General features: G+C 49.0%; 2 protein-coding genes across 4 annotated transcripts in view; one reads left to right on the forward strand and one right to left on the reverse strand.

Moving 5' to 3' along the window:
• The window catches only part of LOC128329530 (uncharacterized), a 215,141-nt gene that overhangs the window by 175,061 nt on the left and 12,997 nt on the right, over nucleotides 1–27,083 (reverse strand). The gene's annotated exons all lie outside the window — the stretch shown is intronic.
• Nucleotides 370–10,565, forward strand: LOC128329532 (uncharacterized). Its single transcript, XM_053260916.1, has 3 exons — nucleotides 370–551; nucleotides 3,497–4,850; nucleotides 7,618–10,565. The coding sequence occupies exons 2-3, from the start codon at nucleotides 3,722–3,724 to the stop codon at nucleotides 8,259–8,261; spliced, it is 1,773 nt and encodes a 590-aa protein (XP_053116891.1). The 5' UTR covers nucleotides 370–551; nucleotides 3,497–3,721; the 3' UTR covers nucleotides 8,262–10,565.

A 27,083-nucleotide genomic window follows, 5' to 3' on the forward strand; every position in this document is an offset into this window, starting at 1 on the left:
AGAGAGAGGGGTGGAGCTGGGGGGCCGGCGGGTCCTCTGAACTCGTTCGCTCCACGGTGGCTCCTGCAGCATCCCAGAGACCTGGAATCCCCCAGCAGCAGCAACAGCTTCGCTCAGGCCCTGGAGGCGAGCCGCGCGCCGGGCAGGCCCAGCAGCCCCTTCCAGCGGGAGGCACGAAGCACACGGGGCGGGCGCCCAGAGTCCCGAGGCCAGGAGGGAGCGGGGCGTGGGGCAGGGCAGGGTGGGTCCCGTGGCCTCCTCCGCTGTGGCTCCTCACCGGCTGCTGCGAGCAAAGCAGGCGCCTCCCTTCGTGCTGCACACGCTTCCCGGCGGAGGCCGCCCACTAGCCGGACGAGCGCAAACGAGCCTCCTGCACCCACCCCGGGGGTGTCCGCTGCTGCCGCCGCCGCCGCCGTCGCGACTGCAGAGAGAGCAGCAGAAGCAGCCCCGAAGGCGGGCAGAGCCCAGCAAAGGCGGCGGCGAGGAGGACGGCTCTGGGCAGGCGCTTCCCTGGCCGAGGACGGAGGCGGCAGCAGCCCTGCAACCCCCCGGTATGATCGGACGGAGACCGGCTCCCCCGTCCCCTCCCGGCAGGGCCTTTTGATAGAGGCAGGATTGGCAGCGTCTGGCTCGGCACTCGGCCGCCGGCGTTCCCCAGACGGATCCTTTGCATTTCGGGGGGGGGGGCTGCTGGGCGGAGGGAGCCCCTTGTTGGGCGCTGCTGCCCCAGACCGCAGGCGGGGTGGGGTTGGCCCAGAGCCCTTTCTCTGTCCGGGGGCGCAGAGGAGCCAACTTGTGGGGACTCCGGAAGCCGGACGCGCCCCCCAGATTCCCGCCCAGCCTGTTCATCCCGGGCAGAGACCCCAGCCAGCCCCAGGTCCCACGATCCCGGTCCTCCTGCTCGGGGGCTCCCGGGTGGTGCTGCGCGGCCGGGGAGAGGCTGTGCTGGTGCCGGCGAAGGGCGGGTGCGCCCGGCGGAGAGGAGAGGGGCCGGCAGAGGGGAGCGCCGCTCGCTGACCCTGCGTCCCATGGGTCGAGCAGTTCCCCCCCTCGGACTTGCCGCCCTCATGTTTGATTTGATTTTAAACAAACGAATATATGTTTGTAAAAATAACTGCGTGTTGCTTGCTTGCACTGAGGATTAACCCCCCCCCCCGCCGCCCCATCAGCGGCCCCTTCTGTCTCGTCCCAGTTGCTTCCAGGCAGGGGTGGGGGCGGGTCTCCACCCCCCAAATGGCCTACCCTGGGGTGGGGGCGGTGATGGCAAACAGAGGTGGTCGATGCCCTTCCTCCGGCCAGAGCACGACTGTCCTCGCCCGCTCTCCGGCTGCAGGCTTCTTAAACTCCTGTAGTTCCTCTTCAACCGTGCATGGAATGACATCAATTTATGCTGTTGTATTTTACTTTATTTTGAAGAATGTGTGCCCCCCATTTCTTGCCACCTATTCAAGGCCGCCAGCTGCAGCAACAAAAATGTGCAATAAAAACCTATACAGAAATAATCAAAATTGCAGTACATCCAAACAAAACCGAATAAATTCTGCAAATAATAATGAGTTAGTAGTACAATAGAAAGATACGCAGCAGCCAGCTTGAAATTAGTCAGAACAGACTCCTATGGACAGCAGCGCAGACTGTGGGCTGGGCAGCCATCAGACCATGGTGGGCCCAATCCACCAGGAATCTTTTCTGCACATGCTCCCTTGAAACTAATAGAAACTGCACAAGAGGATTGGTTATTCAAAAGGGGACTTGTGCATGAGGGATTGTGGGTGGATCGTGCCCCAGAACTGTAGGGAGGTATGTATGTATTACATTTATATCCCACTCTTCCTCCAAGGAGCCCAGAACAGTGTACAGGTGAAACTTGGAAAATTAGAATATCGTGTAAAAGTCCATTAATTTCAGTAATGCCAATTAAAAGGTGAAACTGATATATGAGACAGACACATTACATGCAAAGCGAGATAAGTCAAGCCTTAATTTGTTATAATTGTGATGATCATGGCGTACAGCTCATGAAAACCCCAAATCCACAATCCCAGAAAATTAGAATATTACATGGAACCAAGACAAGGATTGAAGAATAGAACAATATCGGACCTCTGAAAAGTATAAGCATGCATATGTATTCAGTACTTGGTTTGGGCCCCTTTTGCAGCAATTACTGCCTCAATGCGGCGTGGCATGGATGCTATCAGCCTGTGGCACTGCTGAGGTGTTATGGAAGACCAGGATGCTTCATTAGCGGCCTTCAGCAATTCTGCATTGTTTGGTCTCATGTCTCTCATCCTTCTCTTGGCAATGCCCCATAGATTCTCTATGGGGTCAGGTCAGGCGAGTTTGCTGGCCAATCAAGCACAGTACACTGTATACTTTTCAGAGGTCCGATATTGTTCTTTTCTTCAATCCTTGTCTTCTTGGTTCCATGTAATATTCTAATTTTTGTCTAAACTGGGCACTGGGCTAATAGATTTTTGATATAATTTAACAGTTATATCTCCACATATTTATAAACTCAATGTGATAAATAATTGTGTAGCCATACAAGTATAATTTGTTCTTATCAGAAAAACACTGTCCGGCAGCAAGTCAGAGAGCCCGGCCTGAAACCCTGGCGGGAGAGCAGCAGCTGTTGCTGCCAATCCCTCCGCACAGGCAGTACCGGTGCCTTCTTGGCCTGACGCCGTAGCAGGCGGCAGCTCACTGGGTTCAGCCATCAGAAAGCAGAGCCGAGGCCTCTCGGCAACAGGTTCTAAAAAGCTGGGGAGGCTTCCAGGAAATGGCTCCAGCTCATCATCATGCTGGATGCAGGACACCGGCACTGGCAGGCTCGTAAGGCTCACATATAGGGACATAGGAAACTGCCATATACTGAGTCAGATCCTTGGTCCACCTAGCTCAGTATTGTCTTCACAGACTGGCAGCGGCTTCTCCTTCGCCAAGGTTGCAGGCAGGAATCTCTCTCAGCCCTGTCTTGGAGATACTGCCAGGGAGGGAACTGGGAACCTTCTGCTCTTCCCAGAGCGGCTCCATCCCCTAATGGGGGGAATATCTTCCAGTGCTCATACTTCTAGTCTCCCATTCATATGCAACCAGGGTGGACCTTGCTTAGCTATGGGGACAAGTCATGCTTGCTACCACAAGACCAGCTCTCCTCTTCCAAAAAGTCACTGCAGCAATGATGCAGTCATTCTCATTCGTAGCAAGGAGGAGAACTCCAGGCAGGCGTAGGGAGGTATGCAGTCATTCGTAGCTCTCCTCTCCTATGGGCTGGGGTGTGTGTGCTGAAGGTGACATTGCCCCCCCCCCCCCCGTGAACCGTCATGTTGAAAAGAGCAGGCAAATTGGCGGGGGGCGGGGCGGCGAAGGCAGGTTTTCAAGTGCCTGGGAGAGGTGCCAAGCAGAGAGTGGAGGCTTCTTGGGGCAGAGTCTGGGCTTTCTGCTGGATGGAAGCTGGGGCTCACTTTTAAGAATGCTCTGCTCTCTTTCCAAGGCGCCACCTGCAAATCAGGGCCAATCCACAAAGGCACTATACGCCTGCAGCAGCGACTTTCCTTCCAAGGAAAAGGAGCCCCCCCCCCACCAGCTGTGAGGCAGACCCTTGACATTTCCAACTGCTCAGGGGAGTGGGGCAACGGAGGCATCCTAGCACACTGGTGTCAGGCGTGGGATCCCGCTTCTTTGGGGAAGAATTGCGAGCTGGTGTGAGGGAGCTGAGATGGATGAAGTTGCAGCCACACTCCTACAGCAATTGAAGCTGACGATGCAAGAGCAGAACCAGCAGCTGAAAGACAGACTGGAAGCAAACATGGAGGCCAAGGCCCAGCAGCAGATGGAGGCTTTGGGGCAGCAGAAGGAATACATGAAGGCCAGCCTAGAGAAGGCTCAGACGCAGCTGAAGCAGAGCCTGGAAGCCTCTGGTCAGGAAATGAGAGCCTTGCAAGAGCGGAGGCTCCAAGGGCTTAAAGAAGACTTAGAAGCCCAGCTGCAGAGCTCCAGGACGGACATGGCCAGGAGATTCGAGGAGATGGGTGGGCGGCTGGCCACCTCAGAGTTGAAGGCAGCCAAAAACCAACAGGCTCTGGCTAACTTGGAAGTGGCTACAAGAGGCAACTATGAGAACCTCAACAGAAAACTGCAGGAACTGGACTGTGAATTGCAGGAGGTGAAGCGAGAGCAGCAGCCCACACAGAGAGGGAGTGACTCGGCGGGGGAGCTTCTGTCAGATGCCATGGGCCAGGAAACCCCCCCTCTAAACTTTTATACCCCAGCTGCTCTCCGAAAAGGCCTGAGTGGGAAGAAGACGGTACCTACTATGGCTCAGGTGGTCCAGCAGCCCGCTCGTTACAACGGCGAGGTGCCCTGGGAAGCCTACCTCATCCAGTTTGAAATAGTCTCCAAACTCAATGACTGGGACGAGGGTCAGAAAGGGAGATTCCTGGCAGCTAACCTGAGTGGGCCAGCTCTGATGGTCCTGCAGAATCTGTCCCCAGAGAAGAGGCAGAATTATCCAGCCTTGGTGAAGGCCTTAGCCCTGCGGTTTGGAGCAGTGCACCAGTCCAGGCCACAGACCACGAGCAGCAGAAGAGAGGAGGAGGAGGGCGATCTCCTGGGGTATGATGACGGCTTGAGATGTCCTGGGGGACTAGCACACTGGGGAGCCAGCGGGGAGATGCCAGAGAGGCTGGCAAAAGACCAGTTTCTGTACAGGCAGTATGGAGCAGACATCCTCTCAAAGATCAGGGAACGGCAGCAAAAGACTCTTTGGGAAGAAGAGAAGATGGCCATAAAGGCAGAGGCTTCCCTTGCAGCTGCCACCAGGCCTCACGCTGGAAAAACATCTGCAGGTAAACACTGCTCTGTTTCTACAGTAGTTTCTGATCTCTCTCCAGTGTGGGTGGGGATTTGGAGCGCCCTGACTGGGACTCAGAGGAACTCCTAGGCCTGCTTGGAAGAGCACAGGCCACTGGCCCTGGCAGAGGGCTTGGCAGGCGGAGGGGAGCATTGAGGCCATCAAGAAGATGGCTGCTCTCTGGGGAGTGGAAGCCGGGGCTGAGGTTCCCAAGTGGGTTTGTTGATTGTTAGATTTTTATACCATCTTTTCATTGACAAATACGACTATAAAACAGTTGCACAGTAAAAATATTAACTTAGAATATAAAAATACAAATCAAACTAAAAGTTTAAAAAACATACACAATTGGGCCATAGAAAACAGAGCAGCAGCAGCAACAATACGGAGCACCAGCATATAAAAGCCAAGATTTCACTTGCTTTCTAAAAACTGTGATGGTGACTGGGGAGCGGATGCCCACTGGGAGAGCATGCCAAAGTCTGGGGGCAATGACTGAGAAGTCCCTGTCCCATGTGCACGACAGCTGAGCCGCCCTCATTGTCAGCACATGGAGCAGAGTCCCCTCAGATGACCTTGGCAAGTGGGCAGCAACCCTTGGGAGCAGGTGGTCCCTCAGATACCCTGGGCCCAAACCATTAAGGGCTTTACAGGTCCGAACCAGCACCTTGAATTGGACCCAGAAACAAATTGGCAGGCAGCTGTTTCAAAATGGGTGTAATATGATCCCAGCAGCCAGCTCCAGATAAAATCCTAACTGCCACATTTTGCACTAGCTGCAGTTTCTGAATATTCTTCAAGGGCAGCCCCACGTAGAGTACATTACAGTAATCCAGCTGTGATGTGACTAAGGCACGGGTAACTGTGGCCAGATCTGTCTTTTCAAGGAAGGGGCACAGCTGGTGCACTAGCCAAAGCTGTGCAAAGGCACCCCTGGCCACCGCCTCCACCTGAGCTTCCAAAAGCAGAGCCAGGCTCAACCATACTTCCCAAGCGGCACACTTGCTCTTCCAAGGGGAGTGCAACCCCATCCAGAACTGGTCAAATCCCCTCATCCCGATTGGCTCTCCTACTGACCAACAGCACCTCCGTCTTGTACGGATTCAGTCTCAGTTTATTAGCTCACTTCCAACCCATCACTCCCTCCAGCCCCCAACTCAGGATGTCCACTGCCTCCCTAAGATCAGGTGATAAGGAGAGATAGAGCCGAGTGTCATCTGCATATTGCTGACAACTCAGTCCAAGTCTCCGGATGACCTCTCTGAGTGGTTTCATCATGTAGATGTTAAACAGCATGGGGGACAAATCTGAACCCTGTGTGACCTCACAGGCCAATGGCCAAGGAGCTGAGCAAGTCCCCCAGCACCACCTTCTGGACTCTGCCCTCAAGAAAGGACCAAAGCCACTCCAAAGCAGTACCTCCAGTCCCTATACTCAAGAGGTGGTTGAGAAGGATGTCATGGTCGATGGTACTGAACACTGCTGAGAACTCCAGCAGAATCAACAGGACGCACTGCCCCTGTCAAGCTCCCAGAGTAGGTCATCCACTAGAGCGGCCAAGGCACTTTCAGTCCCATATCCAGGACAGAAGTCAGACTGAGAGGTGTCTAGATAATCTGTATCATCCAAGACCCTCTGCAGCCAGGATGCCACCACATGCACTATCACCTTGTCCAAGAATGGAGGGTTAGAAAGGTTAGGAAGGTCTATAGTTGTCCAGGTTGGAGGAATCAAGGGAGGGCTTTTAAAATAATGGTCTTACCATTGCCTCCTGAGGCATGGTGGTAAGTTTCATTAAGGGAGGCCCTCTCTCCCTTAATGAAGCTTTGATTATAAACTCCAACCATCTGCCTGTACCCTCCCTGGCAGATTTCATTAGCCATAAAGGGCAGAGTACACAATGTTGCCCGCACATTGCCCAGGATCTTGTCCCACATCCTCAGGCTGCACTAACTGAAAAGAACCCAACTCAGTAGGACCAGATGGTACCCGATGCATGTTTGCTGGAACTGCCAAAACCTTGGTGCCAAAAGGTTTGTTGGCAATAGGAAACTGGGATATTGGGCAGAGGATCAGATGCAATTGTCTTTCAGTCTGATTTGCTAGCCATTCTCAGAAAACAAAGGGCCCCAACTGGTCTCATCTGGAGACGGTCACTGGTGCCTACCTATGCCCCAGTTGGAGAAGGTGGGCAAGCCAGATCTCTTCTTAAGTACGGGCAAAGAGTTTGTTCCAACAGGGGTCAGACAGCAAACAAACCCCATCCAAGGCATTTAGAAGTAGAGAAGCTCCATAGGAGGCAAAGGAATGAGATAAAGTAAAACTCTCAGGGCGATGGTGAGGAGGAAATGAAACTCGATCGTGTGACAAGACCTTTTCTTAATTCTGCTGATCTTGAGCCCAGTGAATTGAATCCGATCTTGCAGGGAGTGATTTGCTGGCAGACGTGGAAAAGCAGATCCGAGGATTCTGATCTGTCACTTTGGGGAGACTCGCAAATGCCAGAGCATTTGAGCCAAGCCTTCTCCTGCTGTGCTTCTTTGGGAGAACTGCATGCGAGCGAGTGCAGGACTGCAAGCAACTAGCACATGGGACAAGGGGTGGCCCCTCATTTGGCAATCCAAAGAGTGAGCCATTCCTTTGGCTATGTAAACTGCTGGGTGAACTGCTGCTGCTGCTGCTGTTGTTGTTGTTGTTTGAAAAGTTGTATATATGTATTCTTAGTAACAATAACATTTGCCCCCTCATTTTCACTCACTTAGCAACTGGGCAGGAACTGAGAATCCTCCTCGTTGGCAAGACAGGCACTGGAAAGAGCGCAACTGGGAACACCATCCTGGGGGAGAAAGCATTCACAAGCAGCCCTTCATTAAGCTCAGTAACAATAAATTGTGAGCGAAAGAATGCCTTTGTGGAGGGGAGGAAAATTCTGGTTGTGGACACTCCTGGCTTTTTTGATACCTATAACCAGCCAAAGTTTAGCTGGAAAGAGGTTGAGCTCTGTGTCAATTTTCTCCACCCAGGACCCCATGTCATCATTGCTGTGATAAAAGCAGCCAAGTTAACACCAGAGGGCAAAAATACTGTAAGGCAGATTAAAAAGCTTTTCGGTGTAGAAGGAAATAAATTTCTCATCCTTTTATTTACTCATAAAGATGATTTAGATCAGCAGGGTTCAGATCTAAACAGTTTCTTAAAAAGTGCAGATGGAGAGCTGAAGGAGCTGATTGAGATGGCTGAAAACCGCTGCATCCCTTTCAACAATAAGGCAGAAGGAGAAGCAAAGTCTCAGCAAGTTAGAGAGCTGATCGCCATGGTGGATGACTTGGTGACACTGAATGGGAGAAACCCCATTTATACTCAAGAAATGTTCGCAAAAGACAGCGCATGGTGCTGCATATTGTAGTGTGTTTGGAATCCAGGCTGGAAAAGAATCAAGGAATCCTAATTTCCATTCTGACTCTGAGGGGCTTAGATGACTCCCTACCACCACTCAGAGACAAAACCCTGCTGGGCTGCCTCTGTCTTTTTTGCTCTCCTCCAACCCCAATCCTTTCCACCTTAACTGCTATACATGGACCTATTTCAAAGTCAAAATAAGTCCACCTTTTTCAGCTACATATGCTGCTGCTTTGGCTTAGGTGTGCCTGCCGTTTTTCTGCATGCACTTTGACTCTTAGCGACCACATAAATAGATTCTCTCCAGGATGATAGCACCATTAGGTGAATGAAATGAATGAAAGGATGAATGAATGAATCGTTAGTAAGTAACAGTTGGAGCTCTGGAACATTTATTTTTAACTCAGCTTCTCTGAGGGAGGGCAGAATGATGTGGAGGTGTCCAGCGACTTCTCTTGTGTGGTGAAATTGGATCAGTGCCAGTTTGTGACTCCCGAGGATGTGGACAAGGTGATTGGAACGGTGCAACCTACCGCCTGTTCTCTTGACCTTTGCTCAACATGACTTATACGATCTGGCAGGGGGGTTGTTGTAGAAGGCCTGGTAGAGATTTTAAATGCATCTCTGAGGGAAACCAGGATGCCTCCTAGTCTTAAGGAGGCAATTATTAGACCATTTCTGAAGAAGCCTGCCTTGGATTCATCAGAGCTGAGTAACTACAGGCCTGTCTCCAACCTTCTGTGGCTGGGCAAGGTAATTGAGAGGGTGGTGGCCTCCCAGCTCCAGATGGTCTTGGAGGAAACTGATTATCTAGACCCATTTCAGACTGATTTTTGGGCGGGCTATGGGGTGGAGACAGCTTTTGTTGGCCTGATGGATAATCTCCAATTGGGAATTGACAGAGGAAGTGTGACTCTGTTGGTCCTTTTGGATCTCTTGGCGGCTTTCGATACTATATCGACCATAGTATCCTCCTGGAACATCTGAGGGGGTTGGGGGTGGGAGGCACTGTTTTACAGTGGTTCCGCTCCTACCTCTCGGATAGATTCCAGATGGTGTCGATTGGAGACTGTTGCTCTTCAAAATCTGAGCTTAAGTATGGTGTCCCTCAAGGCTCCATACTTTTTCCAGTGCTTTTTAACATCTACATGAAACCGCTGGGAGAGATCATCAGGAGATTTGGAGCTGGGTGTTACCAGTATGCTGATGACACCCAGATCTACTTCTCCATGTCTACTTCTTCAGGAGATGGCATATCCTCCCTAAATGCCTGCCTGGAAGCAGTAATGGGCTGGAAGAGGGAGAATGCACTGAAGCTGAATCCAGATAAGACGGAGGTACTTATTGTGCAGGGTCAGAACTCCAGAGACGATTTTGATCTACCTGTTCTAGATGCAGGTCTCACGTCCCCAAAAGGAACAGGTTCGCAGTCTGGGAGTACTTCTGGATTCACACCTCTCCCTGGTTTCTCAGGTTGAGGCCAGGGGTGCTTTCTATCAGCTCCGGCTGATATGCCAGCTATGCCCGTTTCTTGAGATCAATGACCTCAAAACTGTGGTACATCTGTTGGTAACCTCCAGACTTGACTTTTGTAACGAGCTCTACGTGGGGCTGTCTTTGTACGTAGTCCAGAAACTTCAGTTGGTTCAGAACGCGGCAGCCAGGTTGGTCTCTGGGTCATCCCGGAGAGACCATGTTACTCCTTTACTGATGGAGTTACACTGGCTGCCAATAGGTTTCTGGACAAAAAACAAAGTGCTAGTTATAACTTACAAAGCCCTAAACAGCTTAGGCCCTGGGTATCTAAGAGAGCGTCTTCTTCATTATGAGCCCCACCACCCATTGAGGTCATCTGAGGAGGTCCATCTCCAGTTACCGCCAACCCATTTGGTGGCTACACAGATGGGCTTTCTTGGCTGCTGCCCTGAGATTGTGGAATGTGCTCCCTGCTGAGATACGATCCTCTCCATCTCTGGCAATTTTCAAAAAACACCTGAAAACCCATCTTTTCACCCAAGCTTTCTCAGCTTCTTAAATTTTGGGGTTTTTAATATCTGGTCTATTTTAAAATTTGAACCTGATTTCAGGGGTTTTAATCACTGTAATTGTTTGATTCTTGTTTTAACATCTTTTTAAATTGTTAATTGTTACATTGTTTTTTAATTTGTTTTAGCTCTTTACTGTTTTAGTGCTTTGTTTTAATTGTAAACTGCCCTGAGTCATTTTGGAAGGGCGGTATACAAATCAAATAAATAAATAATAAAAATAAATAAACTAATGTTTTAACTTTTTGGTTGTCATTTATTTTATTTTGTTGAGACATGACCCAGAGACATGAGTTTTGGGTGGTATAAAAATGTGTTAAATAAAATACTTAAGTAAATAAACTCTGATTGGCTCTTAAGTTGTTTTCCATTTGCTTGTATACGTGCCTGATCTCCCCTCCCCTGCTTTGCATAAATGCACTTCTCTTTGTTTAAAATCCTATTGCTTTGTTTTGGGGATTCAAAAATGGAGGGTGGTGAGGATGCAACTGGGGAGCTCTTGTATTACGAAAGGAAGCTCCAGGCTCAATCCTGCCTGCACATGTTTCTGTTTAGCAGGAATCCCTGCCTACTGGGACTAGAATGGGGGGGGGGGAGAGGGGTCAGAAAATCAGTTTGGCTTAACAAGAACTATTACGCAGGTCTACTGGCACTTATATAGCCACCAATGGTGCAGCAGGGAAACAATCTGCCTAGAGAGCAGGAGGCTGTTGGTTCGAATCCCCGCTGGTTTGTTTCCCACAATATGGGAGACTCCTATATCGGGCAGCAGCGATATAGGAAGGTGCTGAAAGGCACCATCTCATATTCCACGGGAGGAGGCCATGGTCAACCCCTCCTGTATTCTACCAAGAGAATCACATAGCTCTGTGGTCGCCAGGAGTCGACAGCAACTTGATGGCGCAACCTTTCCAAACCATTCTATCAAAGGTGCCCAGGACACTTTCACAAAAAGACTGTACACCCAGAGTAGCACCAAAAATTCAGTCTGAAGTGCTGGCAGGATCGGCACTCTTAGCTTCACATGCAAACTCTGAAGACATCTCCTATCTGCCGTAAATTTGTGTTTTGGTATATTGCTCTCTTTGCCCAAGCTGGAGGCAGACATGTTATATGAGACTGGTGGGCTAAGATCCCAGAAAAGGTCTGATGTCCATGAAAAAAAGCAAAGTACACAGGCAGCAAAAACAAGGAAAGAAGGAAAAGACAGAAATGTGTGTATGATATCTGTACATCTGGGTGGTTTACAGCAAACATGAAGCAAATTAAAACAAAAATTAAAATATTAAAACAGTTTGGAATCACAGTTCTAATCAAAAAGCTTGGGTGAATAAAGTTTTTAAAAACTGTCAAGAAATGGGAGGCTCTTGTTTCCGCAGGGAGCACATTCCAGATTCTCGAGGGAGCAACAGAGAAGGCCCGTCCCTGAGTAGCCACCAGATGAGCTGGTGGCAACTGTCTTTGGACTTCTCTGGACGATCTCAATGGGCGGTGGGTCTCATGGTGAAGAAGACGTTCTCTTAAATACCCAGGGCCTAAGCTGCTTAGGGCTTCATAGGCAGGAGTGCACCTAGGTAATTTTGGTGCCCGGATCTAAAAGGCTTGGGAGGCCCCCTCGCCTCCCACCGCGAGTTTAAAAAAAGTTAAAAGTTTTTTTTAAAGAATAAAGTTTTTTAAAAAGGGGAACCATGGTGGGACTCCCCAGAAGCATTCTGTGCAGCCCCGTGGTGCTAAAAATAATTCTAGCCACCATGTGCACAGCCAGGGGATGGTGTGTGTGTGTGTGGGGGGGGTTGTAGAGGATTAAAGCCTTTGTCTCAGAGCAGCTTGCTTGAGGGAAATGCCAAGTCATCCCTGGTGAGCTGCCTGAGTGGGCTTCTCCTAAAACTCTTCTGTATTTCTGGTAGGTTCAAAATACTGCCGCCGCCACCCCCTTATTGACTAAGCCTGAACTCCCCTGAGATTTGGGGTGGAATATCCCAGGGGAAAACCCTCTTAATTTTGCTATTGGGCATATATAACAAAACAAAAACAAAAACCTTCCACATGTATACCTACACATGGTAAGAAAACTGATAGCTGCTGAGCTCCCAAGGACGCATCTACATCAGAGAAATCGTCCACTCTACTGAGTTAATAACCAACCTTGAGAGGCTTGTAAAAAGAAAACCGCACTTTATATTTTGCCCAGAAACATATTGGTAGCCCGTGTAGTCCTTTTAATATAGGAGTAGAGTGGTCTCTCCGAGATGACTCAGAGAACAACCTGGTAGCCTGGACCTAAAGGCCTTTGTTCGGAGGCCCACTGCTGCAAGTTAAGCATGTACCATTTTTTAACATGCAGGTTACTGAGGGCACAAACCACACCACCCAGGACAGACTAAAGAGGATTTGTTTATTTTATTCATTGAACATATTTATATACTGCCCAAAATGCAGTATAGGGGCCCCTAGAGGGTGTGGAGGCCCTGGACTTTGGCCCTGAAGTCCAGGGGTAAGAGCGCCTCTGGTAGCCGCATTCTGTACCAATGGCAGTTTCTGGACTATGTACAAACTGGCAGCCCCACCTGCTTTATCAGGCTTTTAGTTTATGACGTCTGATTGTTAGGTTTTAAGTGTCGTTTGGTTAAATGGTAAGTCACGCTGATATTTTATAAAGGGTGGTAAATAAATATGGCATATAAATAAACACAATAAAATACAATACCCTTAACCTCTGCTAGCTTGGCAAAGAGGCACCTTTTAACGTGGTGATTCTCTTTATTTAGCAGGGGGAGAGTAACTGGCCCCCCTCTCCACCCCCAGCACAGGACCTCCAGTGACTGTTGCTGGCGTCTATCTTGTGTTTCTTTTTAGATTGGGAGCCCTTTGGGGACAGGGATCCATCTTATATGTTTTATTACTTCTCTGAGCCGTTTTTGGAAGGGCAGTATATTTTTGGAAGGGAAGTATAGAAATCTAATAATAATAATACAACTTGTGCTGGTCAACGACTGTAATAAAGATTATGAATAACAACAACAACAACAACAACAACAACCCAGTGAGGCACCACCTTGGCGTGGTTGTGGGGCTTGTGTGCTCTGAGGAAGGTGAGAGCTATGCCAGAGGTCTAACCATACTGGACAGGTCTCACCAGAGGAGCCAGACAAAGAGTGCCTCTCCCATCAACAATATGGTGAGACGTAACTTTAATAAATCTATACCGGATCAGTCGTCGCCCGGGTCAACAAGGACCGCGCCAGATGCTATAGTCCCTGGACATCTGGTGGCAAGTGGGCAAGAGGACTCAGGATCTTCAGCTGAGCAACCAGGGCTGAAGACAGCAAGGTTACTGGAAGAAACGTCGCTTAACCGAAAAAAATATAAGAAAATGCCAACAAGGAAATAATGATCTGCTATTACAAGTCTAGTCCAACTAGAAGAGGTTATTTAAAAAGAATGTACCAAATTTGGAAAGAGAAGCATCCAGATACAGAAATAACAGAACAAAGGCTAGCAGACCAGAGAAGATTCATAATAAGAAATCAAGTATTCACAGGAGTTGAGCTGGAAGAACTGCAAAGAGCAACACAGGCTCAAGATATGGAAGAAGAATTACCACCAACTGAAGAAGTTGCTCAGGCGCAGGTGGAGGAGGTGTTGGAAATAGAGGATGCCACTGTTGCTGAACTGTTTCAAAATCAAAACCAGGCAACCGCCCCTTTGCTTTCACCTCAAAAACCCAAATGCCGTTTAACAGAAGAAGATCCTGAGTCCTGTTGCCCATTCGCCACCAGATGTCCAGGGGACTCCAGCACCTGGCGTGGTCCTTGTTGACCCGGGCGATGACTGATCCGGTATAGATTTATTAAAGTTACGTCTCACCATATTGTTAGTGGGAGAGGCACTCTTTGTCTGGCTCCTCTGGTGAGACCTGTCCAGTATGGTTGGACCTCTGGCATAGCTCTCCCCTTCCTCAGAGCACACAAGCCCCATAACCACGCCAAGGTAGTGCCTCACTGGGGTTTTTTATTTATTTATTTATTTATTTATTTATTATTAATATAATACAGACTGAGGAGGAGAGGCAGCCGCGGACACTCTTCAAATATCTGCAGGCCTGTCACACAGAAGGAGAAGCAGCTTAAGAACATCAGAACAGCCCTGCTGGGCCAGGCCCAAGGAGGTCTATCTGGCCCAGCATCCTGTTGCCCACCAGATGCTGCTGGGAATTCCACTGGCAAGAGTTGAAGGTGTGCCCTCTCTCCTACTCTTGCTCCCCGGCAACTGGGATCGAGAGGCATCTTTTGGACAGGATTATTTCTTGTATTTTATTTATTGTTCAATTTCTATACTACCTTTCATGAAAACAATCTCACACCACCTTAGGGTTCTGAGGAGAGAATTAGAACTAATGGCTGAAGTTACAAGGAAGCAGGTTTAGCCTAGTCCTTGGAAGGAATTGACTGTGAATATTTCTACACCACTTTTCAACAAAGGTTCCCAAAGTGGTTTACACAGTAAGTAAGAAAGATGGCTCCCTATCCCCAAAGGGCTCAACATCTAATTTCTCTAACTGTAAGAGCTGTTGGAGAGGGGAGTGGTCTGCCTTGGAAGAAATGTGCACAGTCTGAACTGCAGAGAGAAATTCCATTTTTCTCTCCATGGAAGCCAGCCAAGCCAAGCCTGAAAGAATCATTGCAGTGACCGGGGTCAGGCATAATGTTGTTCCAAAGCCTCTTTCTGTTTCTCTCCAAGGGAACAAATGTTGCTGTGGGTGCAGCCTGGGCTGCCTGGCTATTTCTAATCATGTGAGTTCCCAGAAAAGGCGGGTGGGGTGGGTGGGGGGGGAGCTGCAGTAGGAGCTCTTTCACTTTCGCCCTTTGCTCTGTTTTGCTCTCTGCTGTGGTTTCCTGGCCGCTCAGCAACCTTTGCTTGGCTCCTGAATGGAGCTGAGCCTAAACAAGACATGTGTGTGCATGCGCGCGCGCACACACACGCTACAGATGTGAGTGCTTTGCACTCAAAGTGGCTTTGTCTCTATAAAACCAGCTGGAAGGGATGGCAATCCTGGTCACATTTGGAGGGGGAGGCTCATACTTTGCTCTTACATCAGTTTCCTGCCAAAAACCACCCTCTGAAGTGGCATTTTGCTCCCAAGTGGCTGTTTGGGGGTTGGCGCTTCCCCTCAGCAATCCAAGGGTGGGCCCAGAAGTGTCCTCAGAGAGCGGCTTGTGAGGGTCTCTACAGCCCCATAGAGGCAGCCCAGCTGCTCCCTGCCTTCTGGCTGCCTTGTTGACAACCAGTAAGCCCAATCAATCTCCCACCCCCACTCCTGGCCAAATTTGCAGATGATACCAAACTCTTCCAGGTAGTGAAATCCAAAACGGATTGTGAGGAGGTCCAAAAGGATCTCTCCAAACTGGAGGAGTGGGTGACAAAGTGGTCAGCCCAGTCAATCTGCTGCTTCAGGGGGCTGCTTGGCATTCCCACCCCTACTCCTGACCTCCAGTCTACGCTGGCAGGGCTGGAGAGGCAGAGGGAGTGCAAGAGAGACAAGGTCATTCCATGCCTCCCTCTGTGTTTGTCATTTATGTTGGAGATGAACTTCCAGTGCATCGACCTTTTGCACCAACTGTCCTAGTGACCACTAGGGGCATTGGGAGTAGAGACAGTGAGTCAGGGTCTCCCTATCTGTCCCTACTCTATGACCTCTGAACTGACTCTGCAGCACTTCCTGTGCTCAGTCACAATCCTTCCTTTCCTCCTAGAGAACAGATGGAAACATCACTCTCTCTCTCCTTACCTATCCACTATGTAGTCCTTTAGATTAGAGATAGGTCTTTCCTATCTAAGTGTATTTAACCATAAATATTTAGTGTTTAGTCATACAAGGTTCTCCATGTGTTTTCTCTAAATAGCTGCAATATCCAAACCATCTTCTGCTACCTACTCTGTAACTGGAGTGTGTGCTCATTCCTTAGTGCTCTGCTGTTTTACCTATTGTGGGTAAAAACCAACAACCTCTAACAGGGTTATGCGCCCAGCAGGAGCAACAGGCTTCTAGGCACAAGCAGAGTTTATTTTATTTTTCATTTTTCATTTTTGAAAGTGCAGCTGAGTTAGTTAAAAACTGCAGTATGGATCCTGTGACTACAGCCTACTCAGGAATGGCTCCTTCTTTTCCCAAACTGGATGGCAATAACTATGAAACCTGGGCCCTCAAGATGAAAGTGATCTTCATGACCCTGCTAACTGGGCAAGGAGGCACCTTTTACAGTGGTGATTCTCTTTATTTAGCAGGGGGAGAGTAACTGGCCCCATCAACCCCCAGAACAGTACCTCCAGTGACTGTTGCTGGTGTCTATCTTGTGTTTTTTGTAGAATGTGAGCCCTTTGGGGACAAGGAGCCACTTTATTTATTTATTATTTCTCTCTGTAAACCACCCTGAGCCATTTTTGGAAGGGCGGTATAGAAATTGAATTAATAATAATAATAATAATAATAATAATAATAATAATGACAAAAGGAATCTTTGAAGTGCTCACGGAGAGACGGCCAGCCCAAGATGAAGCTGTTCAAGCCTCGTGGGACAAGAAAAACCAACACGTGTAGTGTATGGCCTTTTAATTTTGAGTATAAGCGATGATTTATTGATCTATGTGCGGGATACTGATTTAGCCTCAGAAACGTGGGATAGACTGAAAAAGCAATGTGGCCAAGTCTCTGCGAACACAGCGCTTCTCCTGTATAAAAGGCTATGTGAAAGCAAACTGCAGAAAGGGGGAGACTTTGAAGCCCACTTAGCGGATATCTTAGAAATTAACAGGCTTTTGAAGAGTAACCAATGTGAATTGAATCATGTTATTCTAATTGGGGCAATCCTACAATCCCTGCCTAAAAGTTTTGAACCCCTAATTGTTGCTCTTGAACTGTCTCATTGTGAACTGAAGGTTGATCATGTCGTGTCCAGTCTGAGAAATTTTAATATAAAGTTGCAGCAGGAGAAATTTGAAAATGATGGCACTCTGGCACATTTCAGCAGGCAAAGTAATTCCAGCATTAGCAAGCGAAGTAGCCTCAGTGACTCATCAGCATATAATTCAAAGAGCGGGAAACTCAGAGGGCACAGACCTGGTCACCATGACAATGAAGTAAACACAGGGATGAGTCATGGCGACAAACAAAGAGGGGAGGAGGAGAAGAAAGGACAAGGCGGCTTATCTGAAAGGGAGAGTAATGCCAAAAGCTACATTACCTAAAAGAGCCAACAAAGGGTCACACTTTCATCCTGGACTCAGGTGCATCCCAGAATATAATCTGTGATCGCAATCTGTTCATTGAACTCGACACATGCTACAGATCGGATGTCACACTAGCAGATTCAAGGAAGATAAGTGTGGCAGGCAAGGGGACAGCAAAGATACTTTGTGGTTCTGCTACTGAAGCTTATGAGGTTAAGATAAATGATGCACTTTTCATGCCAGAGATGCAAGTCAACTCGATTTCAATTGGGCATGGACTCAAGAAGGGGTGCAAAGCAATTTTTGAAAATGAAGCATGCTACATATCTAAAGGTGATGAGTTAATCATGACTGCCCACATGCGGGATGATGGACTTTTTGAAGTGGACTGTGCTACTGCACAAGCAAATGTGGCAAGTAGTTGCCAACACAAAAATTGTGATTTCTTATGGCACAGAAAATTGGGCCACCGAAGCCTAGACTTTAAAATTGACTCCCAAATGAGGAAACTAAACAAGGGATTTAATATAAGGGCATGTCCAGAAATCGCCAGCAGATGTCAGTGTTGCATTCTTAACAAGGGAGACAAGCCAACCTTTCCGGCAAAGGGAAATGTACAGTCCAGGAGCATTTTGGAACAGGTTCACTCAGATGTTTGTGGGCCATTACTGATCAGTTCAGGTGGAAATAGGTATGTCCTGACTTTCATTGATGATTACTCCCAATTTTGCTATGTGTATGTTCTAAGAGAGAAAAGCCAGGTGTTTGAGAAATTTAAAGAATATATTGCACTGGTGAATAACAAATTTGGAAGGAAGCCCCAGTGTTTGAGGTCAGACAATGGAGGGGAATATATGTCAAACCAGATGAAAGAATTTATGAAATCAAATGGTATCTCTCACCAGACTACCCCTCCATTTACTGGACAGCTCAACGGGGTAGCTGAGAGAAAGAACAGATCTCTAGTGGAAATGACCTACTGCATGATGCCAATCTAGCGGACAGGTTCTGAGGAGAAGCAGTGATGACTGCTAACTACCTGCAAAACAGATTGCCAACCAAGGCAACAAATAAGACACCATTTGAACTTTGGCACGACAGAAAACCTTCCCTAAGACACATCAAAGTGTTTGGTTCAATGGCCTATGCATATATTCCCAAAGCAAAGAGGACCAAACTCAACTGCAGATCTGAACTGGGAATTTTTGTTGGCCATGAATCTAGAGGATACAGAATCCTTGATCCAAAAAGTGGAAAGGTCAAAGTCTGCAATGCAGTGTATTTGGATGAAAGACAAAGACCAAATAAAGGTGAAGCATCAAAGATTTCCCCAGAAATCCAGATGAATAAAGAGCCATGTGATTGGGCTCAAATGGATCTGGAGTCAAGCAGCAATCCCAAGGAATCAGTGCCAGATTCAGAAGGGGCTGGACAACTGGAACCCAAACTGAGGCACTCACAGAGGCATAACAAAGGGGTTCCACCTAACAGACTCTCACTCATGGCTAAAGGAGGAGAGATGCAAGAACCCACTACATGGCAAGATATAGAAAGGTTGCCAGATGACGAAGCTGAGAAGTGGAGAAAAGCAGCAATGGAAGAAATTGATTCCTTGCACAAAAATGACTTGGAGACTTGTGGAACTACCCTGTGGAAGAAAGACTGTGGGATACAAATGGGTCTTCAAAGTCAAGCAGGATGCAGAAGGGGATGTACAGCGCTACAAAGCCAGACTAGTAGCCAAAGGATACTCTCAAGCAGGGCCGGCTCTTCCGATGAAGCAAGAGATGCGTTGCATCGGGCACAGCTTGCTGGAAGGCGCAGAGCGCCACCCACTGGGCTGGGAAGGTGCTGCTGCCGATGGAACTTGAAGAAAAGCAACAACACTCAGAGTGTGCTGTGCCCTCAGCCTGAGCCCCGACCCCCTCCTGTGTGTCCCACGGTGCCTGCCTGTCTCTTTCAGGGCAGGGAATCTGCATACAAGTGGATTGCAATTTGCAAAGATAGACAGACTAGCAGAGGTGGGGGGTGGACTTGGCTTCCCTTTGTTCTGCTCAGTCTGAGTCAACAAGTCAAAATAAAGGGACTCTCTTTGTTTTGCAAAGGGACTCTCAAACAAACTTGACCAGAGCCATGTAGAAAGAGGCTCTCCTCCTCCCCTCTCTTGCTCTCTGGACTAGACTCTCTGTACATGCACATAGTCACTCCTCACCTCATGTGTGAGGCTCTTCAGATCAGAGTGAGGAGAAAGGAGACATGGGGAGCAAGACCACAGGCACAGTCTCATTTCAAAGAGGAAGCATCCTTTATCATTCATATTTCAAAAATAGTAAGCAAAAATGGAGGGGTGCATATGGGGGATGTTTTGTGAAATGGGGAGATACCAGGCATGAAATCACTCTGTGTCTGTGATTCTGGGGATGGCAGAGCATTGAATGCAAAACATGCAGTGCCTGTAGAATCCAGGGCAAAAATGCAAAAATGCAGTATGTTTTAGTTGCTTAATGCAGTATAATGTTCAATTTAATTTTCAGTATGATTATTTTGAGTTAATTGAGTAATATTTACAGGCATAGGTAGGGACTATTTTTAAACGGTGAAAATAAGGAGCAAGGACTACTTGAGTGTTTTGCCTGCTTAATCATGATTGTATGCACAAAATTGAGATTAACTGGCACAAAGAAAAAAGCCTGTGTGTGATCTTGTGTAAGTTTCAATGATGAGATAGAGGAGAGTGAGAAGGATTTTGTGAAGGTGGTTGTTCATGCTGGCCAGTGAATTGCTGTGAAATGCATACCTTACTTATATGTTACACCTTAGTTTAAAGAATATACATACGGATATTCTCTCTCTCTCTCTCTCTCTCTCTCTCTCTCTCTCTCTCTCTCTCTCTCTCACACACACACACACACACACACTCACTCACTCCTCATTCAGTTCTGGACATGTAAATGTAAAGTGTGCTATTGAGTTGGTGTCTACTCCTGGTGACCACAGAGCCATGTGGTTGTCTTAGGTAGAATACAGGAGGAGTTTACTATTGCCATCTCCTGCGCAGTATGAGACGATGCCTTTCAGCATCTTCCATGTAGCATGTGTATAAATGTGGTGTAGTGGTTAGAGTGCTGGGCTAGGACCGAGGAGACCCAAGTTCAAATCCCCATGCAGCCATGAAACTAGCTGGGTGACTCTGGGCCAGTCACTTCTCTCTCAGCCTAACCTACTTCACAGGGTTGTTGTGAGGAGAAACCTAAGTATGTAGTACACCGCTCTGGGCTCCTTGGAGGAAGAGTGGGATATAAAATGTAAATAATAATAACAACAACAACAGAAAACAGAGTTTAGATATCAACAGTTAACAGAAGAAAAAAATTATTAAATGAAACAAAAAAGTACCGTGAAACCCACCCATTCTGCTGAAAACCTGGTGCCCTCCCCACATTATTTATTATTATTTTTTACATTTGGAACCTAGATGCTCTTCCCAGAGTGGCTCCATCCCCAGAGGGGAATCTCTTCCAGTGCTCACTGTAAGCTACTTTCCTGCAGCACATTTACAACGCTGTAGGGCAAAAACGCATCATTAAAATCTGAATCAAGGCATGGGAAATGTGAACGCACCCTGCTGACAGCGTAGTGACACTGATGTGGCAACACAGGCAATCTGGAAGAGCACTTAGTGGATGTGGTGTGGGTAGGTTGCAGTGGGGGATCTGGAAAATGCCCGGATGCACTTTGCTGAGGAAGAGCCATCTCAGGGGGAAGCTGCCTTTCAGGGATGCTCCTCTGCATGACTGCCCTTCTCATGGAGGAATCCCCAAGCCGCTTCCAGGAGCCCCAGAATGCAGGCTGGCTGGGGCATATGGCCAGGGAGCAAAGCCAGGAAGAAGAAATCTGGGGACCCGCAGAGAAGCAATCTTCACCCTCTGAGCTGCAGCAAGCAAGAAGGGGGAGGCAGGCCTTGTTATCCCCGTAGGCACAACAAAGCATGGAAGAGGAATAGCAGTGCAGGGTGGCCCAGGTTGGGCGAAATGTTTATAACCTTCTTCCTGTTTTTCTCGAGGAGAATAAAGGTTGCTCTGGGAGCCGCTGGGTGCTCTTTTCAATCATGTGAATTCTCAGAAATGCTGAACTGCAGATGCACTTTCGTTTTCGCTGTTTGCTCTCCCTGGGGTTATTTTCTGAACTTGGCTTGGCTTCCTGAATGATTATATATGTGCTTGCAAAAATGTGCTGCAGAGGCACGCAGAGCTTGAGGAGCCCCTTCTTGTCTTGAAAAACAGCCACTCGGGCAGGAGTCCTGCCGACAGCAGCATGTTAGGAGCGGGGGGGGGGGGAGGTTAATTCTTCCCCTTCCATCATTTCCCTGCCAAAAACCTCCCCCTGAAGTGCCATTTTGCCACAAAGTGGCTATTTTAGGAAAACCCCAGTCCCACAGAGGGGGCCCAGCTTTCCCCTGCCTTTGATGGAAGTGCATGGCTATTGACGGAAGATCGTAGCATGGGAGTCCTCCTGGCCTTGCCCCTGTCTCTGGAGGGCCAGTTGACAGTGGGGGAAAGAGTGCCCTTGATCCGCTTCTGCTGGGATGCCGGCTGGGAGCCTGCTGGGGGGGAACCAGTTCTGACTTCTGCTTCTCTGGCTTTGGTGACATCCAGACTGGACCACTGCAATGCTCTCTGGACAGGACAAGCAGCAGCTTTACTAGTGGGCCGTTTGCTCCCCGGCTCAATGCAAAGAGCTGCTTTTGACCGTCCAAGCTCTGCCCGGGTTGAGACCTGGATGTCTGGAGGTCCACATTCCCCCATAAGCACCTGCCAGGATCCTCAGGTCTCCCTCCCAGGCCCTGCTCTTGGCTCCATCACTGACACAGGGCTCCTTGGCAGAGACGGAAGACGGAGCCTTCTCAGTTGTGGTGCCCTCACTTTGGAACGCCCACCCAGAGGTGCTACATTAGTCCCCCTCTTTGAAGGTTTTAAAAGGAAATTGGAAAGCCATCTTTTTAAAGGAGCCTTTCAAAATTGGTTTTAACTGAGTTTTCACTTGTTTTAATTCAGATTTACTCCTATCTGCTCTGTTGTCTTGCTGTTGCATTTTTATGTTTGTTTTCATTTTTCTATGGTTTTGTTTTGTTGTAGGCCACTCCGAGAAGCAGTGAACTGGAGAAGTGGGGTAGAAACACCTGAAGCAAACCAAGGAAGGTCTAACCAGCAAACTGAACCCTGATTCAATGTTTTCCTTTGTCATTCCCTTTCTCCTCCTATTCTTCAGGCTGCCTGCTGTCCTGGGGTGGCTCCTGAATGGGACGTGCAAGGCAGAAAATGTCATGTCTTTCCTCCATTTGTTGTGGGGATTCTGTCAACACCCTAGTAGAAGCCTCGAACAACCAACATTAGGGCCATTGACAGAAGTGCTTCCCTCTGCCCCATTTCAAAATTAGCACCATGGTATTTGGAATGGCAGGAGCCGAAGCGGCAAGGTAGACAACCAGAGCGCAGGTGGAGAAGGGCTCTCCTCGAAGCTGACAAGGCTCAACAAAGGGCTCATTTGGGGGCTTATGCTGGGGCCATACGTGCAGCAACGAAGCAATTCTTTTCTGCACGCATTGCATCTGCATGTACATGTCTGTCAGAATTATCCAGAATAGTGAAGGCACTAATTCAGATTCCTCCTTCCCTGAATTCAAATCTAGAGCTATCAGAGAACCACTGTCACACGTGTAATAAGTTTGGGGTTTTTTTTGTGGGGGGGATGAAATCTCTTGCATGCAGGCCAACCTACATCCCCCTATTGGTGCAGAATTAATTATGGAGATGTCCAGCAACTCCCTTTATATGGTTCCACCAGTCTCCATCTGTGACTTCAGGGGACATGAACAAGCTGCCTGGATCTGTGCTGTCCACTATTTGTAATACTGACCCTTGGGCAGAATAGCTTCCATCTTCTAGCAGGGAGGTCACCAGAGAGCGCCCTGTGGATATTCTCAGTGCCTCTCTGAGGGAGGGCAGGAGGGCAGGTGTCTTAAGGAGGATGGTATTAGCCCACTTTTGCAGAAGCCTGCATTGGATCTCATAGCAATGAGCAATTAAAGGCCAGCCTTTCAGCTGCCATGGCTGGGCACGATGACTGAGGGAGTGGTGGCTTCTTAGCTCCAGGAGGTTTTGGAAGAAACAGATTACCTGGATGGACCCACTTCAAAGTGGCTTTGGGGCAGGCTGTTGTCGTGTCAGCCTGTTGCCACCCCTTCCTCCTCCAGTAGCATCTCAGAGTTGGATACTAAGGGGGTAGAACTGGAGCCAGCCCCCATTCTGGACACTACCAGTGTAGTAGAGTGTGGGAAGGCTAAGCTGGACCACACCACTGAACCAGAACGTGAGGAAGCCCTGAGGATGGAACCCTTTGTGGAAGCCCCTTCATGGTCAGGGGCCCCTGAGGCAGCACCTATGGGACCTGAACCCACCACAGAGCCAGCCTCTGCTCCATCACCAGACCCCACCAATGCCACCAGCAATCCAGGGAAGAACAGCTGGAACGGAGAAGGAGCACCAGACTCTGGACTGAGGCCTCTTTAAGGCTTGGACACTCCAGGCATGGAGGCAGAGCCTGGGAAGAGTGATTTGGTCTCCAGAGGACTTGAGGGATCAGTCTGCCTGCAGACAGTGGTGAGTCAGCTTGTTCCATGGGGCCCTTCGAGGGAACTGCAGCCTCATCCCAGCCTGGTCCAACCCTGCCTTGCTTTGCCTTAGCCTTGCCTGGAACAGCCTCAGCCCATGTTCGGACACAACGTCAAACCAGAGGTAAAAATGCCAGAGGTTTGAAGTTTGCCAAGACAAAGCATGCTTGCACCCAGGGAAAGGGGCCCCTTCCCCTACCAACTGGTACAGAAAGTAGAATGGGATGGTGGTGGTGATGGTGTCAAAAATGGCCATTGCCCATAACTGGATCCTTCTGAACACATATGGAAAAAAGTGGAGGGGACGCTTGTGCAGTCTATCTTTACACAGTACATGTGGCAAGAGAGGGGCCCAATCCTCTCTTCCCAGGGGAGGGAAGAGGGGAGCCACAAGACCCTTCCTCCCCAGCTGCGGAAGACAGTGGTGCAAGTGGTGGGAGGAAAGGGTTAAAAGGTCTTCACCCTGCGGAGGGTGGCAAACACTGCCAAAAAGGCACGATTGCACTGAGCATGCTCGCTCTAATACATCATGGCCAATGGTTGCAGCTTCACTAGTGTGGGACGCCTTGCCCACAGCATGGTGACACGAGCGGGACATTGAAATGAAGGAGAAGAAAGTAACCTTGCTTTGTTTCTTCCTTCTATTAGCTACAGTATACACACTAGATGGCTGTTGCTGTCCTTGATTGGGGCTACCCTTCCCCAGAAGGATAAGAGTACAAAGTTGGGGAGTACTTCTGGATCCAAACCTCTCTCTGGTTTCCCAGACTGATGCAATGGCCAGGGGTGCTTTCTATCAGTTCCAGCTGATATGCCAGTTGACTCTTTTTCTGGAAGAGAATGACCTCAAAACAGTAGTGCACATGCATGCTGGAGACCTCTAGGCTTGACTACTGCAGTGTACGCTGCATAGGGCTGCCTTGGTATGTAGTCCAGAAACTTCAGTTAGTACAAAGCAGCCAGGTTGGTCTCCAGAACAACGCGTAGAGAACACATTTCTCTGATGCCAAAACCACTACACTGGCTGCCCATAAGTTTCGGGGCAAAATACAAAGTGCTGTCCATTGCCTTTAAGGCCCTAAACAGCTTGTACCACTTCCTTTGAGAGAGACCCCACGACTTGTGGAGCTCCATTGCAGAGGTCCATTGACAGCGGCCACCGTCCTGGCAAGCGAGATGCCCCCATGCAGCAGCGTTCTACTCACAGACTTGGCGCCACTACTTACGAACACATGGCCGCCGCCACCACTGCCACTGTGGCTCCTAAGCACAGTTTCATCACCGGAGCAACAACACTCCCCTGACTCCCAATGGGAGCATCGGCACTCCAGCGGTGATGCTGTGCTTAGGAGCCACCGAGGCTGCTGGGTTTGTGCAGACAGTGGTGGCCTGCTTTGGAGGAGAATGCTGCTGTGTGGGGCCGTCTTGCTTCGAAGGATCGTGGACTGCTTTACCATATGCAGGTCCGGGTTAGCTGCTCTGATTGCCCATTGAGGAAATAAAGATCCACCCACATTTTTATTCCAATAAAGAAACAAGGCTGTACAGACTAAAGCTTCTGGGAGTTGTTCTTCTTTTCACCTGAGCTTTGGTTGCTGCCAGCATGGAATCGCAGCTTGAGGAGGCAGAGCTTGTCACAAAATGGCAGCTTAGGGAGGTGGAACCAGCTGCAAAATGGCAGCATATATAAGGTTTTCCATCAGCAGAACAAGGAGTGTAACCGTTCAATCCCTGAAGTACCACAGAACTTTGCTGCAGGGTGGGAGAAAGAGAGGCTGCTTTGTGGGGGAAGAAACAGGAAAGAAAACAATGGGAGACAAAGTAAAAGCAAGAGAATTTTGAAGAGAAACTTAAGATGGTGCGGACCACACCCCCACTCAGCCAGATTTGCAGTATCATCTGAAAAGGGAGGCAGGGCAAAGCAAGCCTAACTGCACGGAGAGGCTCTTCAGACAAGTCTGGGATCTACCAGTTGTTCCTGAGTTCCCCAATGCCCACCCCAGGTTTAGCAGGTTCCGCAAGGATGGAAAAAGTAAGCTCTGCAGAAGCATCTTGCCACACAGGCCTGCTGCTCCAAAACAGAGTAACAGAGGCCATTCACACAACCAAAAACAAGTTTGGGAGCTATGTGCGCTCCCAATTTTCAGTTGTAAGTGAGTGTGTGGAATCAAGGCAGGAAGAAAAGCTGGGGAGGACAGGGCTCTCCTACCCTGCTTCCATACCCAGCATTTGACCAAGGTTGGAGGAAAATGTGCAGGCTATTTGACCTATAAATGAGCTGGGCTGTGTTACAAAGCGTTTTCAGCTAGGATGCATTTTCCCAGCCTCCGGATGGCCATGCAGCTGGTGGTGTGGGCGCCCCAAGCCACGTGGCCAGGAGATGGTCAGGACAAGAGGAGGATTGTTTGGAGGGGGGGTTAGCTCAATCTTTCCTCCTCTCCCCTGCCCACCGGTGCTGTGTTCCCTCTAATTTTTATAATCAGTGAGTGGAAAGAGTTTTGTCCTGGGTGGCAGCATCCAGTCATTGTGTGCACATAACTCTCTCTCTCACACTCACCCCCCCCCATTTTTTTACTATTGTGTCATGCTAAGCGCGGCACACAAATTTTAAAACCTTTTTTCCCTGCAGGGCTGGGGGATACCTGCCGCCATCTGCCACCCTTCCCCCCCCCGCCCCAGCTCCAGCCTCTGTGAGCTCTGTCTGGGGAGCTGCCACTGCCTCTCGACCTCCTCCAGCTACAGCCGGACCTGGAGGAGGTGGCCCAGCTGGTGGGGGGAGGGAGGAGGCAGCAGTGGCACGGCAGCAACCTGGCCGGGGAGAGCGCAGAAATGCTTCCCAGTCGGTGATGGGGGGGGGACAGGGGGACGGGCAGTGGGGGGGGGGCTG

Source organism: Hemicordylus capensis, chromosome 6 (genome assembly GCF_027244095.1).
Source record: "Hemicordylus capensis ecotype Gifberg chromosome 6, rHemCap1.1.pri, whole genome shotgun sequence".
Lineage (NCBI taxonomy): Eukaryota > Metazoa > Chordata > Lepidosauria > Squamata > Cordylidae > Hemicordylus > Hemicordylus capensis.

Bases quoted from the DNA above. Each gene is read 5' to 3' on its own strand.
- LOC128329532 (XM_053260916.1), top strand. From the start codon at position 3,722: ATGGATGAAGTTGCAGCCACACTCCTACAGCAATTGAAGCTGACGATG. The intron at 4,851-7,617 runs GTAAACACTGCT...TCACTCACTTAG, and splicing joins CGCTGGAAAAACATCTGCAG to CAACTGGGCAGGAACTGAGA.